This window comes from Plecotus auritus (genome assembly GCF_963455305.1).
Source record: "Plecotus auritus genome assembly, chromosome: 12".
Taxonomy (NCBI): Eukaryota; Metazoa; Chordata; class Mammalia; order Chiroptera; family Vespertilionidae; genus Plecotus; species Plecotus auritus.
The window spans coordinates 28436527-28454968 of NC_137778.1; the positions used below are offsets into that span (position 1 = coordinate 28436527).

An 18442-nucleotide genomic window follows, 5' to 3' on the forward strand; every position below is an offset into this window, starting at 1 on the left:
TGCTAAGACCACATTCCACTTGCTAAGACCATTATCCTTCCCCTCTGGACCTTCCTAGGATCCGGACCGCCCAGAGAATGCTCCGCCCAGAACAAGCCTGCCTAGAGTCCTTTAAAACCTCTGACTCCCTGTCCCTGGGTGCTGGCGCCATTTTGGGGCTCAGCCCATCTGGTATCCAGATGACCTAATAAATTTATAATCCCTTACCATTTTGACTGCATGCGTTCCTCCTTCGGCAACCCTAACACCAGCTCCTTTTTTCCACTCTCAGACCTTCCACCCACTGTTCAAGTCCTGCCTTCTTTGCTACCCCTACAAGGAGTCCCAGAGACTCAAGGCCCACCCCCACCTGGGTTTCATTTCTACATGACTCCCAGCCAACAAACTCTCTGACCCAACAGATGCAATAACACGGCTCAGGGTGAGGCTCTTCCACAAGTGCTGAATTTGGCCAGAGCTTCTCTTTGGCCCCAGTTGGGGGTGAGGGTGAAGGGTACATGACTCTCCCACTCTTCCCATTCCTTCCCCCACCCAGCCTAAAGGGAGTGATAGAGGGGTGGGGGTGTCTCCTTTTCCCAAGGCCCAGACCCCTTAATCATGCACACAGTATATCCACTCTCCCTCACACTTCTCCAGCCATGCAGATGTCTGCTCATCTCCATTCCTTCTGTTGCAAAACCAGCCACTTTCCTCTTAGCCATACTACAATGGAGCAGTCCTAGAATGTTCCTTTCCTAATTCTCTCTCTAGCCTGTTTCCTTCTCACCCCACCCCATCCTGCCTCTGTTCCCCCAGCTTTTCTCACCGACTTTGCACCTTCCCCAACTTGAGTCTTCAAATTCCTGGGAGAGCCCCAAGAGGGATATGGCCAAGGCTCCTAGAAAGGCGGAGCGGGTTGTCCCCACCAGATCTGGTCGTAATTAAAAGACCAGCGACATTGAGAAATTCCTTATTGATCCCGGCCGGAAATTAGAGCCAGTTGTTTGGGACTGAGCTACTGATGCTGACTAAGCTCCTCCCCATTGCCAGGTTCCCTGGCTCCTCTCTCCTAGGCTCCCCGACTCTCCCATTCTCCTTCCATTAGCCCCCTTTCCCCTTACCACCCCCACCCCAGCCGTCTCATCCCATTCCCTTTCCTTGACTCCCTTCCCCAGCATCTTCCCTAAGCTCGGCACCCACCCACCCCGGCCTCACCCCTGCACTTTACAACGGGTTAACGGGGCTGCTGGAGGCTGAGACCTCCAGCCTAGCTTGCTCAGCACCCTCCTCCAGACCCCTGGACCACCTCCCTCAGCCAAGGTTGGGGTGCAGGGGCTGGAGCTCAGGCCCAGAGCTGCCAAACCACAAACACATCTGGAAAAAATTCCCTTCCCAGCCTGACTTCCCTTTGTCTTCTGTCTTTTTGGAAATTCTGGCCGGCTAGTCAGTGGGGGGAATGAGGAAGTAAAGGGAGGGGAGTGGGCCCAGGCCTCTCTGCCCCCACCCCAGGGAGCTCCTGTCCAGCCTCCCCAGTGTCCTCAGCCAGACCACGTCCCTCCTTCATGCTACGGTAGGTCTAGGCTCCCTCGTCCAGGGGATCATCTTCTGGGCGAGGTTTTAACATCCTCAGTCACCAGGCTTGTGGGGGCGTGGGCCGCCCCGGCCCTTCTCTTTGCAGTAGGCTGTCTATGGAGCAGGAGACTGGACTGTTCTGGCTGGGGGCTCAAGAGGGCTGGAGTGGAGTGGAGATGGACATAGTGATTTGGGTGGAGGAGGTAGGGGGCAGTGAGGGGGAGGGAGGCGGTGGGAGTCTGGTTTCAGCCATGTTCCCTCCCTTTGGCTGGGAGCCCGATTTCACTGTCAGAACCTAATCCCTCTCCCTTTACCTACAGCACTGCTGGAGCCGCGGGTGGGGGAGGAGCACAGGCAGAGCCTGCAACTCCGGGGCCAAACATCCCCCAGGGACACCCCCTCCTTGCTACCACCTCGGCTTTTGTCTGTCCTTCCTCAGAGATCTCTACTTGCTGCCCTCTGCCTTCCAGAAGCCCAGCCCTCCCCACCCCAAAATAAGCTCCTCCGCAAAAGCCAGACCCCTAAACAGGCTGAAGCCTCCAGCTCCCTTCTTTAAACCTGACAAGTTTATAAGGTACCAGCCGAGGCCCCAGCCACAAGTCCTTTCTACAGTCTACCCTCCATCTCTCTTGCTCCAGAGTCAACTAGATGCATTTTCCCCTGCACATCCATTATTCAGAGAGTTCCCTCCTTAGGGCACAGAGGCTCCACCCCCAGTGCGTCCTCCAGCCCTTATCCTTTGGTTCTAGGCCTCTGGACTCCCCCCAGCTAAGGCCCCCAACCCTCTAGACGGGTCCAGGGCTCAGAATCTCAGAGCCTGTCTTCTGCTCCACCCACGGCCACGCTGGCAGGGAGAGACCAGGGCTGGGACCAGATGTGGGGTTTCTCGTCCCCGCCTCGGAAGGAGCTGGGAGGCTAGTCCGGGAAGGGTGGCGGGGGTGGGGACGTACGGGCTGCAGGGCCCTGTGCGCGGATTCGCCAAAGGCACCTGAGCTGCAGCGTCCCCCCGCGCGGGACAGACCCCGCCCGCTCCTCCCGCTCCAGGCGCGGCATCCCGCCCCGCTCCGTCCCTCGGCTTGGGCAGTCTCGGGTCTCCAGCCAGTCTCCGAGGCTCCCAGCCTGGCCTCCATTTCTGCTCCCCGGCCCCCCGGCCCTCTCCGTTGGGGTCTCTGCGGGAAGCCATGCCCTGCCCCCTCCTTTGATCTCACACTTCAAAGCCTCTCCCTAAGGGGCGGCCGCTCCTTCCGCCCGTTTTACGGCTGAGAATGGTGACACCTGAGACCCTGCTCCGCCTCCTCCCTGGGGCACCCAGCCTCCTTCCCACCTCGGGGCTCCGCGTCGGCCCCCGCCTCTCCCAGAGCCTACTGCGATCCCCTCGGGGGTCTGCGGAGCCGAGCGAGCGGCGGAGAAAGCGCCTCAATAAAGAGGTCGTGTCAAGTGATTGGCTGTGACCTCTGCCCTCCCCAGCCTCGCGCTGGGAGCTCCTCCTTAACCCTTTGATGCACGCCCTGCACTTTGAGAGGGACAACTCTCCCTGCGCCAACTGCCAACGTCCCCAGATGGCACCGGAGCCCGAAACCCGGTGGGGAGTCGGAGGGGGTGCTGCTCGCTTTCCAGCAGGGGGCGTCGTTGCCTCAGTTAAGAGCCTACCCAGAACCCCTAGGGCCCCTAGCGGGTCTCTGAGTTCGGAGTGGTCACTGGGGATCCAATTCAGGCTTCACTGGAGCCGAGCTAGGGCGCGCCTTCTCTCCTCCAGCTCCCGCCCGCGAGCAGGGCTCGCCCGCTGTGATGCCTCCAGGTTCCGACACAAGGAGTTGGGGAGCTGTGGGGAGCCCGCAAGACATCACCCTGGGGTTCGGACTGCAAGACCTGAGACCTGAGCATCTGCTCCCGGGGCCTGGCGCCCCACGCCCCTCTGGCTGAGATGCCAATCATAGTCCTCGCTCTCCGTTCGCTTCCCCATCCAACCGCGGGCGCGGGGCAAGCTCTCTCGGTCCCCAGCAAACCCTGGTCCCGCCCACGGGGCCAGATAGGAGGCAGGGGGCTTGGGACTGGTGGCTGTGATTCGGGGCCAGGGCTCAGGGCCCCCCAGGTGGGGTGGAGGGCGGGGCGGGAGGAGGGGCCACCTCGTTTTTTGTGGGGTTTTTTTGGGCAGGGGCGGGCCCGCACAGGCTATAAAAACTGCCCGCGCGGGAGCCCAGGCCAGCTTCGGGGTTGTCCTGGGACGTGTCCTGCTTCCCGAGCCTCACGATCCGGCGAAGGCGGCGGCCACATCTTTTGACTAAAGGACTCACCGTCCAGTGCTCCAGCAGAAGAACCTAAGGGTCCGCCACCAGCGCCCGCACCATGCCCAACTTCTCTGGCAACTGGAAGATCGTCCGATCGGAAAACTTCGAGGATTTGCTCAAAGTGCTGGGTAAGGGGCTCGGGAGAGGAGAGGGGGTGAGGGAGTATTCGGAGGTAAGAGTAAGAAAGGAAGGGGGGTAGAATCAGGGCTTAGGAGGCTAAGCCCCTGCATCCCCCAAGAAAACGGCCCTTACACCTGGGTCCCGGGGTGCTGGGCCGGGACACCTAAATCCTGCTTTCTCTGGCGGGGCGCCCACCGATGCCAGCTCCTGCAGTGACTCAGCCTGTGAATCAAGTAGAAACCAGAAGCACGAGGTCGGTGTCCCTTTGGGTGGGGAAGAGGGGCTCTCCAGTTCAGAAGCTGCAAACCCTGCATCCAGGCAGGGAGCCTGGGACCCTATCCCTCCCCGCCTCCCCCCCCCCTCCCTCCAGCCCCTCGGAGACACTCTGGCCTCCTTCCCTTGTCCCCACTGGTAACCCAGCCCAGGCAAGTTCCTTCCCCCATGTGCTGCTCTCCACCCACCAGGTGATGGCCAACCCAGCGCCCCCTTGATCCTCCTTCCTTCCCCCTTCAACACTTTCCACTCTGCTCCCTCTTCAGCCCCATCTGTGAGACAAGTATTTTCCTACAGCGAGTTCCAGAAACCTAAAATTGCTCTAGATAATTATCACTTTCTTCGATTTCAAGAAATGGCTTTGTGTGGAACTCTCCCCCCCACCCCCCTTTTCCCCAATCTGAGTTCTCGTCTCCCTTCTCCCTGGATACCCACTACAGCCCAGCTGGCTGTACTGGCTAAAGGAAGGGAAAACTGTACCCACCCAGATGGCCCTGCCCAACTCTTGTGTGCCCTCTGTCTGGGGAAGGGGTGAAAGCTAGGAAATGGCTGGAGGGGGTGGGGGGCTCTGGGAAGAGATGGAGATTCGTTAAGCAACTGGGGAGCCACCTGGGAGACCTGGAGCCATCCATTTCAGGACTGAACAGAGAAAACCCAGTTGGGCTGGGTGGGGAGGGGCACCCAGTGTGGGGCCAGGAGCTGTAGGGGTGAATCTGAACCTAGGAAGGGTCCGGAATGTTATCCAAAAAGCAGGGATTTCCAGCATTCCTTGCTGTTGGTTCTTCTTGCAGTCTAACCACAGTACTTCCAGTCATGTCAGTGTTTCTTGTTTTTCCCTTGCTGAAATGAAAGACCAAAAGGATAGGAAATTTCCCTTCAGAAAGCCTAGGTGTCATTCCCTCCCCAGCTCCAGATTTGGCTCCTCTCCCCAGTGGATGAGGCACCCCCAGGACCCAGCTGGAGAATAAGACCCAAAGCCCAACCCTGTTGTGTGTCTATCTTCATCTGTTTGTCCTCCCTGCAGGGTCTCTCAGAGCCACGTGCCCTCCTCGGGTCCTGCTGGGAGACAGATTGAAAACAGACCCATTAACACAGTCCTGAGTCAGCCAAGGCTGGCCGAGGCTAGACCCAGCTCCAAGGCAGCAGAGGCTGGCTGGAGGGGCGTCTCCGCTGAACCCAGCAGCCTTGCCTCCCAGGAACCTCAGTCACTTCTCACCCTCCTTTGCCCTAGTCAAGGGTCCCTCTCCTGTGAGGGATGCTCAGGTGTTTGGAGGATAACTGTCCCATGCCGTGTGATGGCCATGGCATGTAGGAGGTTCTGCTCCTGTAACAGGAAAGATGGATGTTAGACAGCAGGATGGACTTCCCAGGCAGCAAAAGAGTGAAGTAGTCCCAGTGCAAGAAGATGGAGTGGGACGTGCCTCCTCTCCCCAGGCAGCTGGACCTGGAACCTCAGCCATTTCTCCCTGGGCCTGAGACCAGCAGTCAGGAACTGGGCTCCTGGGCTCCTGAGGGCCAGGGCTCTCTCCATCCAACTCCCTCTTTCTGGCCCAGAGTGGGTGTGCCGTGATGCCAGGGGGAAAGAGAATGTGTTTGTCTAGGAACCCAGGGCTGGAGGAGGGACAAGGAGTTTGGGCAGGATCAGGAGTAGGGGAATCCCGCTCACCTGGCCCAGCCCAGCTTGGCCCCCTCATCCCCACCAATTGCTTCTCTGAGGGGTTCTGCTCCCGTCAGGGCAGGAGGCTAGGCCAGGCAAAGTGGTGTGAAGTTTAGACCTGGGCCCTGGCCAGAGGTGCCTCCCTGCCTGCTTGTCTTCTGTCAGGGGGGTGCTCTCTCCTGGCTCCCCCACCCCTCTTAATAATTGGGGAGCAGAGAGCAGGGGTTCAGTCTGGGAAAGGATATGCGGACAGACACGGGGACTCTGAATGAGAAGCACTTACCACTGAGGTGGGGAAGGTGATCCTGGAGTCAGGGACACATCAGGGGAGGGGAGGGCAGTACACCTTTCCGTCCTGTGAAGGGAGAAGGGCAGGCGTGGGAGCCTCCCAGGAGGCAGGTGAGCAGGAGTCTGGTGCAGAGAAGGCCTGAGCCGCAGCTTATTCTTTGCCTTCCTTTTATCAAGAAAAGTACCAGCAACAGTAAGACTAGCTACCGTTCCTTAAAAACTCAAAGGTGTGCCTGGCACTGCGTGCTAGGTCCTAAACACACCTACCTCATCCCACTGGCCAGGCTTTGGAAGAAACTATTGTCTCTATTTTACAGTTGAGCAATCTAAGGCTCAGATAAGTTAAGCCATTTGCGTAGGGTCACCCAGCCTACAAGGGAGGCTGAACCAGGTGGAAATCGAGGCCTAATGGATCTTACTCCAGAGCCTTTAGCTCCCCAGCTGTGGCCACCTCTTCTCCTGCTGAGAATCCCTGCCCCTTCTCATGTTGGGGAGGGACAGAGATTGGGCAAATGAAGGCCCACCTAGCACCAGACAGGGGAGGGGGGTAGCACAGGGAGGGAAGCGGTCCCTACCTCCAGTACAAAGAGGGGAGGCCTGGCCTGGGAGGGTCTGTCCTGCACGTGGCCAGTGGTGAGGACACAGTGGCTCTAATGAGCCTACCCAGCAGAGGGTCTCAAGTAGGGTAGACAAAGGGCCCAAAAGTGAGGTGGACAGAGCCAAGGTGAGCCCATAGCAGGATGCCTGCTGGGTGAGGGGAATGGGGAAAAGTGCCCCTGAGCTGAGTTGGGGGGGTGAGGGGGGGGCTAATCTAGGACTGCTGACTCACCAGGTGGGGTGGCTGCTAGGAGCAGGATCCTTAAGGGCAGGCACTGCCTCTCTGCCCTCCTCCCTAAACCCCACCATTCATTAGGGCTGCACCACCTGCCCTGTCCTTCATGAACTTTCTTGGAAACTAGCCAGACTGCTCCAGCTGTCTCATGGGGAGGATGTAACACAGGTGCCTGGAGCACCCCAAAAGGTGAGCCTCTCTCTCCTCTGCAGGGGTGAATGTGATGCTGAGGAAGATCGCTGTGGCTGCTGCATCCAAGCCAGCGGTGGAGATCAAACAGGAGGGAGACACTTTCTACATCAAGACCTCTACCACCGTGCGCACCACGGAGATTAACTTCAAGATTGGAGAAGAGTTCGAGGAGCAGACTGTGGATGGGAGACCCTGTAAGGTGAGTGCCAGGGAGGAGTCCCTCAGGATCATGGCTTCTATTGCCCTGCCTCTCAGCATGCCATTTTCTAGTCTTTTCCTGGATCCCTTTCTCTTTTTCTAATGGAGAAAGTCCCTAGGTAGTGGTGGTGGGTAGAAAGGGGGTACATCCCCTCTCTCTCTTGCTACCTTGTCCCTGATGGGGGCGCAGCTCACTTGGCCACGTCTCCCTTGCAGAGCCTGGTGAAATGGGAAAGTGAGAACAAGATGGTCTGCGAGCAGAGGCTTTTGAAGGGAGAGGGTCCCAAGACCTCCTGGACCAGAGAACTGACCAATGATGGGGAGCTGATCCTGGTGAGTCCTGCCTCCTCCCAGCTAAGCACAAGCCCACTGCTACCTCGGGGGATGTTCTGGGGCACTCCAGGGCGCAGAGGGTTCGAGGATAGTCATGGTTGGTTTCCCACGTCCTGTTGGGGCTGCTGGGGTGTGAGCAAGCTGTCCCTGTCCACACAGTACCCTCACGCAAATGAGAAATGGCACCCCCTCTGAGTGGAACAATGGACATTCACTGAGAGGAGTCAGCAGTTCTCCAGGGGAGCCCCCTGGCTTAGGGATGAGGATATAGGGTAGACCCCTAGGGCTCTGGTGCCATCTTCCCTCCCATGATGCCCAGGCATTTGGGGACCAGCTTCTGACTGTTGGTCCTGAACCAAGACGGAGGTTTGGGCCTAGAGACAAAGTTCCTTTGTTCAACCCTCCTCCTCTTCCCAAGCCACAGGACCAGGGGCCTCCCAGGCTAACAATGACTTCTATCCTCCTTCCAGACCATGACGGCGGATGACGTTGTGTGCACCAGGGTCTACGTCCGAGAGTGAGTGGCTGTGGGTCTGACAGATGCCCAAGCCCATCCCCAGCCCACGTTCCTGCCTCACTGCCTTGTGGGCCGTCCCTCCCCCATTCCTTCTAGGCTAGCTCTCCCTTTCACCCATGCCACTTCCCCGGGGTGCTGGGCTGCCTCCTGCAGGGGCTCTGCTTTTTTTCTTTTCTTTTCTTTTTGCCCCTCCTCTGCTCCCCTATACCAACAAAGAGGGATGGATTGCAGGGGCCCAGATCACCCATTTTGGAATCACTCCCCTCACCCCCCAAATAGGCAGTCCCAGCCCCAAACCAGCCCAGAACCGTCTCTTTCTGTGAGGGGACCTGAGGGCCTGAGAGGGAAAGACAGCCCTCTGGCTTCTACTTTGTCCCTGTAGCCTATACGGTATAGAATATTTATTGGTTAATTTTATTAAAATGTTTTAAAAAAATATAACCTGTCTCTGGCTCATTGGAAAGGAGGTGTGTGGGAGCTGAGGTTTCAGTAGCAGGGATATGAGTTGTGATCCTTCCCTTCATTATTCTCACCACCACCCCTTCATTTGCTGCTGAATCTATGAGCATCACCCCCACTTCCCCTCCTCCAACCTCCTTGGTCCCCCCCAACTCTGACTTCCAAGATCACCAGGGCCTCATCCCCCTGACCTCTCAGAGGGCGCTTGACACTGAGGAGCTGATTCCTATCTTCTCCCACCTTCTCCACAAAGGTGACCCAGCTTCCTCCTCCTACAATTGTTCCTTCTCTCTCCTCCAACCTCAGTCTGTGGGCGACCCTACGCCTGGCCTTGGCCTCCCACACATTCCCGATGAGCTCATCGATGCCCCCAGGCTGGCCTTGCTCCTGCCCCGTCTCTGTGTCTGAGACAAGCAGGTCTCTGCCTTGAGATCTCTCACATACCCCTTCTGCCCTGGCTCCTAGATCTCCCAGGCCCCTTGGGTCCTTCGCCCACCCATCTTCCTGAACCTTCACACTCAAGTCTATACCGTTTCTTCCCAAATTCCAACCTGATCTCAAATGCTTGCCCTCCTTCCCAGGCCACGCTAAAGGGAAATGAGCACAAGTGTTGGAATAAGAGAGTTTTGGATCCTGGTTCTGCCACTTGCTATTTGTGTGACCTCAGACAGGTTAGTTGCTCTGAGCCTTAGCTCTTCGCACAGCCTGAAGTGGCCTCTCCCTGCATCCGTGCTGCCGCCAGTGGGCATGCTTCATTGCCTCTGTGTCAGCAGGTGAGCTTCCTCTCCCTGCAAGACTAAGCTGCCCTGGGGCCAGGGCCTATGGCTTCTGCCCCATGAGAGGCCACATACTGCACCTGAGGGCAGAGGGTCAGGGCCAGGAAGGCGGGGAGACAGAGTCCAGAGTCTCCTCAGAATGTGGGGTGGGGGAGGTGAGGGGTCCTTTCATTTATTCATCCAACTATCGCTTCCTGAGTGCCTCCTAGGAGCTAGTACCCTGCTAGGTGCTGGGAACACAGATATGAAAAAAGGGACAAGATCTCTGCCCTCATGCGGCCTGTAAGAGGGAAACAGACCTTTAATGGGGAAAGATAGACAATTAAAAAATAAATGCACCAATAAATAATTGTATATTGTGCAGGTTCTATGAAGGAGAAAGGGAGAGAGCATGATAGACTGGGCTGGGCGGAGATGGAGGAGAGCAGGTGTTTGGAAGACAAGCATTTGGGGGAGGGGGATCTTAAGCACCTAGTGGGACAGAGCAGGGGAAAAGGTGCTCTAGGCACAGGGCCCAGCAGGTAAAGCCCTGAGGACAGGTTGGGGCTGTCCGAGGTCCTGTGAGGAGTGCAGGGCGGCTGGGGCTGTCAGGAGCTGGATTGACCTGAGGGGCACAGTATTTCTTATTTTATTCTAAGTGCAATGAGAAACCACTGAAAGGCTTTTAAAAGATGTGGGGGGGGGGGCATCCCACTTGTGGGTTGTTTGTTTTTGTTTTGTCTTGCCAAAGCAAAGCCTCCAAAAATTAGGTTGCCTCCCCCCCAAAAAAGTGGGAGAGTATACATTTGTGTTTTTAAGAGGTCCTTCTGGCTGCCAGTGGAGTCAGAGAAAAGCAGGAGTGAAGGGAAAACCAACAGGAGGCTAGTGAGATGCTCAGCAGGGGATGGGGGGCGCAGAGGTGGAGGGTGCAGCCTCAGTGATACATTAGATGGGAGGGGAGGGGAGTGAGGGAGAGGGAGGTGTCAAGGTGGCCCTGGGCTTCTGGCTTGGGCCACTAGGGGAGTGGTAGTATTTTCAGAAATGGAAAAAATAAATCAGGATGGGCTTTCTGGATGCGAGTTTTCTATTTGTTGTAATCCAGAAGAACCCTAACTCCTGGGCCTATGCCCCTGCTTCATCTCTTTGCTGCATCACCTCCTCTCTTCTCACCTACCCTTGACTCCAGTTCTGTCGGACCTCCATCCAGGCTGCTGGCTCCCAGCCTATCCTTCCCACCTTAACTCGACTCCCTCCCCATCCTGGAGAGACCTTTCTTCAGGCCCTCTGGCCCCTGCCCAGATCCTGGCTGGAACTGTCTCCAGTTTGCTCTGAGCACCTGCTCATTTCTCTGCCTAGTTTGTCTCTTTCTGGAACCAAGATGTTGAGAAAGGCAGAGAGAAGAGGCAGATTTCTCTTTCTCAGGAGATCCCAGAGGGCAGGGGCTGGGTCTCCCCCATCAGAGGGGGGTGCTCCCTGAAGGCAGTGGCTCCCAGTAGGCAGGGCCTTTCCCCTTGGCTCTGCTTCTCCAGTACTTCCTTGCCCAGCAGCCTGAGCTGACAAGGAAATCACTGTCCTGAACCTACAGATTGGATCAGGGAGGGGCGCCTCACCCATCTGATCCAGCCTGGCCCAACCCTTGAAAAAGTCCCTCCAGCCCCAGCCGGGTGGCTCAGTTGATTTGAATGTCACCCCGTACACCAAAAAGGTTGAGGGTGCCATCCCCAGTCAGGGCGCATACGGGGAGGCAACTGATCGATGTTTCTCACATTGATGTTTCTCTCTCTCTCTCTAAAAAAAAATTAATAAACATATCCTCAGGTGAGGATTCAAAAAAGAAAGAAAAGTCCCTCCAGCTTCCCTTCCCACCCCCAAGTCCCTCTTGGGCTCTTCGGCTTCCCCGGGTCTTCATTACTCAGCAGCACGTTTGGAAGAAAATGCACAAGAAGCCCTATCCCCTGCCTACATCCTGAAAATTCTGTGCGAGTTCCATGGGCAATCTTCTCTAACGTCCAAGCTCAGAACCCAGCCACTGGAGGGTGAAAGGGCTCAGGCAGCAGAGATGCCCAGGCCACTGAGGCCCAGGACAGGAAGGCAAAGACAAGGGAGGGGGCATGTGTGATTGTGCCCTGGGGTTGGGGCTGACAAACATGGCGGGGGCACCAGCAGGCACTGGGAGAGTCTGTGCCAGAATCTGAGGGAAACAGGTGCCTCCAAGCACACACACCCTGGACGAAGGAGCGTGGAGCTCAGACAGAGAAAGGCCTGGTAATATCAAAACCAAGAGGACACGCCGAAACCGGTTTGGCTCAGTGGATAGAGCGTCGGCCTGTGGACTGAAAGGTCCCAGGTTCGATTTCGGTCAAGGGCACGTACCTTGGTTGCGGCCACATCCCCAGTAGGAGGTGTGCAGGAGGCAGCTGATCAATATTTCTCTCTCATCGATGTTTCTAGCTCTCTATCCCTCTCCTCTCTCTTCCTCTCTGTAAAAAATTAATAAAATATATCTTTAAAAAAAACAAAACAAGAGGACACGTGATCACGTGCGACAAGTCATGCGAGGACGAAGGAGGGACCGCGTGAAGATTGAAGGGATGTGGCCAGGAGCCCCCAGAAGCTGAGGAGGCAGGAAGGACCCTTCCCTGGAGTCCTTCCAGGGAGCACAGCCCCAGACATCCTGATTTCAGATTCTGGCACCCAGACGGGGAGAGCACTTGTTCCTGTTGGTTTAGGCCGGTCTGTAGTCATCGGAGCAGCAGCCTCAGGAAATAGACCCCTCCTTGCCCCTCTTTTGAGGCTTTGATCAGGTTCTGGGAACAGCTGAGCCCTGTGCCCCGGCAGGGGAGACCCCCTAGACCTCTCACTGCAGGGCTCACAGGAGATCCATCCCTGTGTCTGTGCCTGGGCCCTGTCTCCTGCTCCCCCGGGCTCCTCAGCAGTGACAGTGCAGTGGGCACACCTGGGTAGGCTGCTTGGTGGGAAGCGCAGCCCATGTGGCTCAGGGACTCCCTGCTGCCTAGCCCAGCCCCCAGCTGCAGGATGATGCAGGGCACTCCCCAGCCCTGCCCTTACCTCCCAGCCCCGCCCTTACCTCCCGGGCCTTCCCCTAAGGAGTCCTGCCTGGGCCTGGGCTTCCTGGAGCACCTGGGTTGACAGGAGCCCACAACTGGGTTGCCGTGCCCATAGTCTAGATGCCAAAACTGAGGCTCAGAGAGGGGGAGCAGAGGTCCCTACCCCCAGCCCACCTCCCCCTCACCTCAGCCCAGCTCACAGGTGGCTTCCCCAGCTGCCTCCCGGTTGCCATGGTGTCGGAGGAAGAGGAGGAGGAGGAGGAGGAGGAGGAGGAGGAGGAGGAGGAGGAGGAGGAGGAAGAGGAGGAGAGGAGGTGGAGGGGCAGATTTCTGAGAAGCAATCCCAAAACACACACCAGCGGGTCCCTCCTTCCTCACTCCCTCTCTCCAATGTCAAAGCATCTGTTTGTGCAGCTGGGCCGGGGCCTCTTCCTAGCCGGGAGCAAAGGAGGTCAAGAAGGCAGAGGGTCCAGGGAGTGGGTTCTGGGACCCCAACCCCACCCAGCAGATCTCCTGGACCCGGGCTCCATCACCCTCACACAGTTCCCAGACCAGGCGGGCTCTTTCCTGCCTCCCTGCCTTCGTGCATGCAGTTCCCTCCATCTGGAAAGCCCTTCCTCAGCCTTCAGGTCCCAGCCGGCTTTAACTCCACTGGAGAATCTTCCCCGAGTCCCTTGGGGCTGCCCCTGCATCCTGCACCCACCGCAGTCACAGCCATTTTCTTGATGATGCTCTCACGGGGCGGTGAGGTCTTGGGGATGCTGGCTTTGCCTTTGTACCCCAGCGCCTGGCACAGACAGGTGCTCAGTAAAGCCGGAAGGAAGGGAAGGAGGGAAGGGAAAGGAGCAAAGAAACACCTCTCCTAGGATTGGAGAGGACCTGGGCCCTGAGCACCTGGCACAGGCCTGGGCACGGAGCAAAGCCCACTCCCTTCCTGCCGCCTCCACTTGAGCCTGGGCTCCAGCACCTTCTGCCTCATCCCATTTGGAGCCGGCTCAGGGGTCCTCTCTATACCCACAGGCCTGTGTCTGTTGTCCATTTGGAGGCAAGGTAATCACACCAGGATGCAGACGTGCACTTGACTTCATAAGGAGCTCCGTGTGTTTGGGAGAATTGGGAGAAGGCCTCCATTCTCCCAAATCCAGGACCATGCAAGCTTACAAGGCCAGAGGGCTGACCTTGAGCAGGGGACTTCAAAGGGTTTTCACACTGAGTACTTTCTGCAAACTATGCCTTACCTGATGGCCATGACATAAAACAGAAGGAAACTAAGCTGCTTGGGGCGAAGTTGTGGGTGTTGAAGGCACTGGGAGATGGGACCAGAGTCCCCTTTCCCCTGTAGCTCTGGGTACCGGGGACATGGGGGTTGGGGTTGGTCCTGGCGGTGGGATGGGGCAGCCAGGAGAGAGGGAGAGCCCTGGGGAGAGTCCAGTGGCTGACATTTACTCACTGGTACAGAAGGGCTTCAATCTCTTCAGAACTGCGTGTTCATGCCAGTGTGGCTGGGCCAACGAACTCATCCTTCACAGCAAGAAGTCAGTCTATACAAACAAAAATGAAAGTATGTCCTTGGAAAAAATCATGACTTCAATCTTTAATGTTCTCAGTTTTTTGTTTTGTGTGTTTTTTTTAATCTTGAAGGGATATTTTAGGGGAAGTATCGTTTGTCTAGAGGAAATATTGATATGAATTCAGCCATTCCATCAACTTCTCTTTTTCTTTTGTGAAATTCAAATAAAATTAAATTTAAAATTGTATCCGGAAAAAAAACAAAACCAAAACAAAACCCAAGAAATTCAGGGCATAGCTGAGACCTGAGAAGAGAAAGCCTAGGGGGAGCCCAGGGCCAGAGTGGCTTTGAAGCTCCCAGAACCCAAGGGCAATTGCATGCCTCTATGTGGCAGGAAGAGCCAAGTTACAGGGAGCCACATGGGAGGACCTAGCAGAAATCTGGGCAGAGACAGGGAGAGAGAGAGATGCAGAGGGAGAGACCGGGGGAGGAGACACGGGGAGAAAGTTAGTGGCGGGGAGGGGGAGGAGACCCAGACCAGAGAGGAGTGGAGGAGGGGGAAAGAAAGGGCCCCGGGGTGCGGGGTCAGAGGAGAGGGGGTCTGCTGGTCAGGCCCTCTGACCCCAGGTCCCTACAAAAGGCTGCCTCAGGACCTCCACAGGCACAAGATGGATGGGACCGGCAGGCCCTTTGTGGTGGGAGGAGGAGGGAATGTAGGAGGTGAAAGGGAGCAGGCTCTGAGACGAGTCCTCTAGGGTCCCCCACCTCTTGTTGGCTTCCTTTTCCCTCCCCACGGTGACCTCCGGAGCCTCCCAGAGTTAGTGGGGGATGGGGGAGAGCCTCAGGGGGGAATGGGGAGGAGGGGAGGAGAGGAGGAGCGGAGTCCAACCAGGTATTTCTCCTGGCTGGGCCAGCCATACCTGAGAAAGATGGGGGACAGAGTAGAGGGACAGGAGGGACCTGGGGGGCGGGGGGCGGTCACTTAGTCTATATAGAAAGTGGATCAGAGCGTCCTCCCAATGCGCCAAAGTTGTGGGTTTGATGCCCAGTCAGGGCACATATAAGAATCAACCAATGACTGCATAAATGAATGGAACAACAAATCTCTCTCTCGTCCTCTCTCTAAAATCAATAAATAAGGAAAGTGAATCAGTCATGTGCAACTAAGACACAAACACAGTGCCTACAGTGGCCCCAGCAGCGGTGGTTGAGACTATTGTCTGAGTGCTGGTCAGGGTCCCCTGTCAGGTCCTCCCACCTCTCCTTCAGGCCTGCCACTGCCCTCCTGACCTCTTGGCTTCTTCCTGCCCCTGGCCCCATGGCACTGCCAGCTGCCAGTAGAGAAACCAGTTCTGTTTCTGCCCTGGATAAGGATCTCTGGGCTGGGCTCTTCCCAGGCAGTGGCAGAAACCTGGCAGGCCAACAACACCCCCGCCCCTACCCAGGGCTGCCAGGGTTCCCCACTCGAGGCCCACCGAGGCCTTGCTCCTTCCTCACATCTCTCCCCTGTCCAGCACCACCTTCCTCTGGCCCCGGGCACACCCCTTGCTGTTGCCTTGGTCTCCCCTGCCTCCCTCCCCTGCCTCTGAGGGCTTTGTATCTTACAGAGGGACCCTGAGGAGCTCCAGTCCCCAGGAAGTCTCCAAGCCCCTTCTTCTCTTCCAGTGACACTTGGACCCTCCAGAGTCCCTTGCCCAGCCCATTCCCACTGGAGGATCAGTTCTCAGAGGAGACGTCTGTTCCTTGGCTTTCCCCTGGGTGTCCATCCCCACCTCCATTTGTCTCACATTGGTCTGCATGGCCTGCCCCCCTCTGCCCCTCCCAGCCTGCCCCCTGGCTCCCCGCAGCGCTCTGACAGTGGCTCCCACAGCAGGGTCAGCCCCCTGCACAGTCACTGGCACTGAAGGGGGAGGGGGAGACAGAGTTGACCCCACTTAACCCCAGTCTATGGACTCCTCTGGAACCATCATTCATTTCCCAGGGCATTCTGGTCCCTTTCTCATCCCCTGGAGCTGCAGCCACCGACCCCTCCAACTAGAAGGGACTTTAAAGGGCCAGATCCTCCATTCTTCTGCTTCCTCGTGGCTGCCTGACCTCTGCCTCTGCCCAGTGCCCCAGAAACCTCAGACTGCTCCTTGTTCCTGTCCCAGCCTGCCATAGGGTTGGCCAGGCTCTCCCAACCACTTGCAGGGTTGGCCAGGGCTCCAGCCACTTGCAGGGAGCAGCGAAGGTCCAAAGGCAGAAAGGAGGGCAACCCTGGCAGCCATCAGGGGAGATCTGGGGGTGCCCAGAGGAGACTGGACTCAGACCTCAGCTCCTACCTCCACCCCTTGGAGTGAGCAGGTGTGACAAGCCAGGCTGGGATTCAAGCAGGTGACTGAAGCTGGAGCAGCCTGACGCGTTCTCAGTCCTCAGCAACGAGCCTCCCTTCTGGCCATCCCACGTGGGACATTAGAAGCTGGGAATCCTGAGACCAGAGAACAGAGTCCCCAAAGAAAGGGCCCTCAGGGATCATCCCTCTCCTTCGTTCCAGAGGAAACTGAGGCCCCCAAAAGGGCGTGGCTTGCCTGGGGGGGGGGTCACTGAGGTGGCAGGAACAGAGAACTCACTGGTAACATGAAGGGGCTGCTTGAGTTCCGCACATACTGGCATGGTCACATGGCTGTCAGCTGGATCCCTCCAATCCTTTGCTCTCTAGTGAGGGCAGCAGGCTTTCCAGCGTGGAGAGAAATGTTAGTTCTCCCACAGTCTAGCTTCCATCTCTCAGCCTGGAGTGGGCCCAGCCTGTGCCCCTCTGGCCCTCTCGTTATGAGGCCAGAACAGGTGTGGGCCCTTCAGGTCCAGGTGGGGATTAGGAGCTAAGGTTTCAGCAGGGGCTAAGGCATGGGATCCTGCACCCAGCTGGGGAGGAACACTGAAGGAGATTCTTTGCAGGGGTGGGGAACCTTATTTCTGCCAGGGGCCATTTGGATATTTATAACATCATTCTTGGGCCACACAAAATTATCCACTTAAAAATTAGCCTGCTATATTTGGTCAAACATTTAATTAACTCACTCCTAATGCCTTGGCAGGGCCAGACCAAATGATTTCGCAGACCTTATATGGGGGCTTGTGGGCCAGACGATCCCCACCCCTGCTAGAGCCTCCTAGCCCCTAACCCACTTCAGCCTACACAGGTATGAGTCCGAGTATAAGGAGAACCAAGGCCAGGTCACTGCCTAGTTGGCCACACTGGGCACAGGCGTCATCACGGCTTCTGGGGGTGCCTATAAAGGCAGGACCTGGCCCTGGGCCCGGCCCTGGGCAGAGGGGCAGCTTTTATTCCCTTGACTAACGTTGACAGAGCATCGATTATGTGCCAAACACTGTGGTGAGCGGGGCCAGTGCAGTCCCTGACACAGAGCTTCCATCTGTTCTTCCATCCAGTGAGGAAATAGTCACCAGTCACAGAGCTCCTATCATGTGCCAGGCATGTCGCCCCACACCTCTCCTCCGTTCCAGAGCCAGGACAGGACCTGCACAGCCAGCTCTGTGGGACACGGTGTCCAGGAGGGCCCTCTCTTACCATCACCAGTCTCTGCCGTCGGGCTGCTCAGCCTCAGCTCCAGCCCCTTTCCTCATCGCTGTGTACAGAGGCTAAATCTTTCAGCAAAACTTTCCTGTAATTGTCCCGTCATCGAAGCTGGACTCAGAAGCCAGCCAAGGAACCGTAGGAACACAGACGGGAGAGTGAGGTCATCCTGTCTGGCAGCCTGTCTCAGGGCAAGAGCATGTGCGAGTCCCAGGACTTACCAGAGAAGGAGGGAACCCACCCTCCCACGACCTTCCCATGGTGCCCTTCCTCCCATTCCTCCGGAAAGTCCTTGCTGAGGGCTAACTTCATTGCCTCCTGCTGTAACTTTAGCTCCGCAGGAGAACTGAACCCAGAAGAAAGGCCCCTTTCCTCAAGTGGCTTCAGGGACCAGGAAGGGGAGGAGCGTGTTGCACCAGGTGGGGCGCTTTCTCCAGCTCTGTCACCTTTCTTTTCTTTTTCTTTTCTCCGCCCCTCATTCTCTCCCTTCCCTCCTCTCTCCTCAGTCGCCTGGCTGGAAGCCAGCATTGTTCCTGCCTGGCTCCTGCTCACTCCTCCTTCCCTCCTTGCCCCCTCTCTCCAGCCAGCCCACCAGCAGGCCCAGGCCCTGATGCACTAGCCCCAGGCAGGAGGGGAGGAGGGGGGGGCCACTGTAGTCCCACCCTCTGCTTCCGCATCACTCGGCTCTTCTAGTCCCCACGGGTGGCCTCCACCCCAACATAGAAAGCTGGGAGCTTGGGTTACTCAGGGCTCTGGTTATTTTTAATGCCACCAGCTCAGAAGATAAATTTACCACCCCTTCCCCCCAGCTGTCCTGGGCGCCCCCC

General features: G+C 57.2%; 1 protein-coding gene across 1 annotated transcript; it reads left to right on the forward strand.

The window, feature by feature from the left end:
- The first annotated feature begins 3063 nt into the window (after positions 1-3063).
- Positions 3064-8678, forward strand: CRABP2 (cellular retinoic acid binding protein 2). Its single transcript, XM_080648259.1, has 4 exons — positions 3064-3967; positions 7222-7400; positions 7616-7732; positions 8203-8678. The coding sequence occupies exons 1-4, from the start codon at positions 3898-3900 to the stop codon at positions 8251-8253; spliced, it is 417 nt and encodes a 138-aa protein (XP_080504385.1). The 5' UTR covers positions 3064-3897; the 3' UTR covers positions 8254-8678.
- The last annotated feature ends 9764 nt before the right edge of the window (positions 8679-18442 follow it).

Coding starts and splice junctions, on each gene's coding strand:
- CRABP2 (XM_080648259.1), top strand. CDS start 3,898: ATGCCCAACTTCTCTGGCAACTGGAAGATCGTCCGATCGGAAAACTTC. Junction 7,401..7,615: donor TGGATGGGAGACCCTGTAAG/GTGAGTGCCAGG, acceptor TCTCCCTTGCAG/AGCCTGGTGAAATGGGAAAG. Junction 7,733..8,202: donor ATGATGGGGAGCTGATCCTG/GTGAGTCCTGCC, acceptor TCCTCCTTCCAG/ACCATGACGGCGGATGACGT.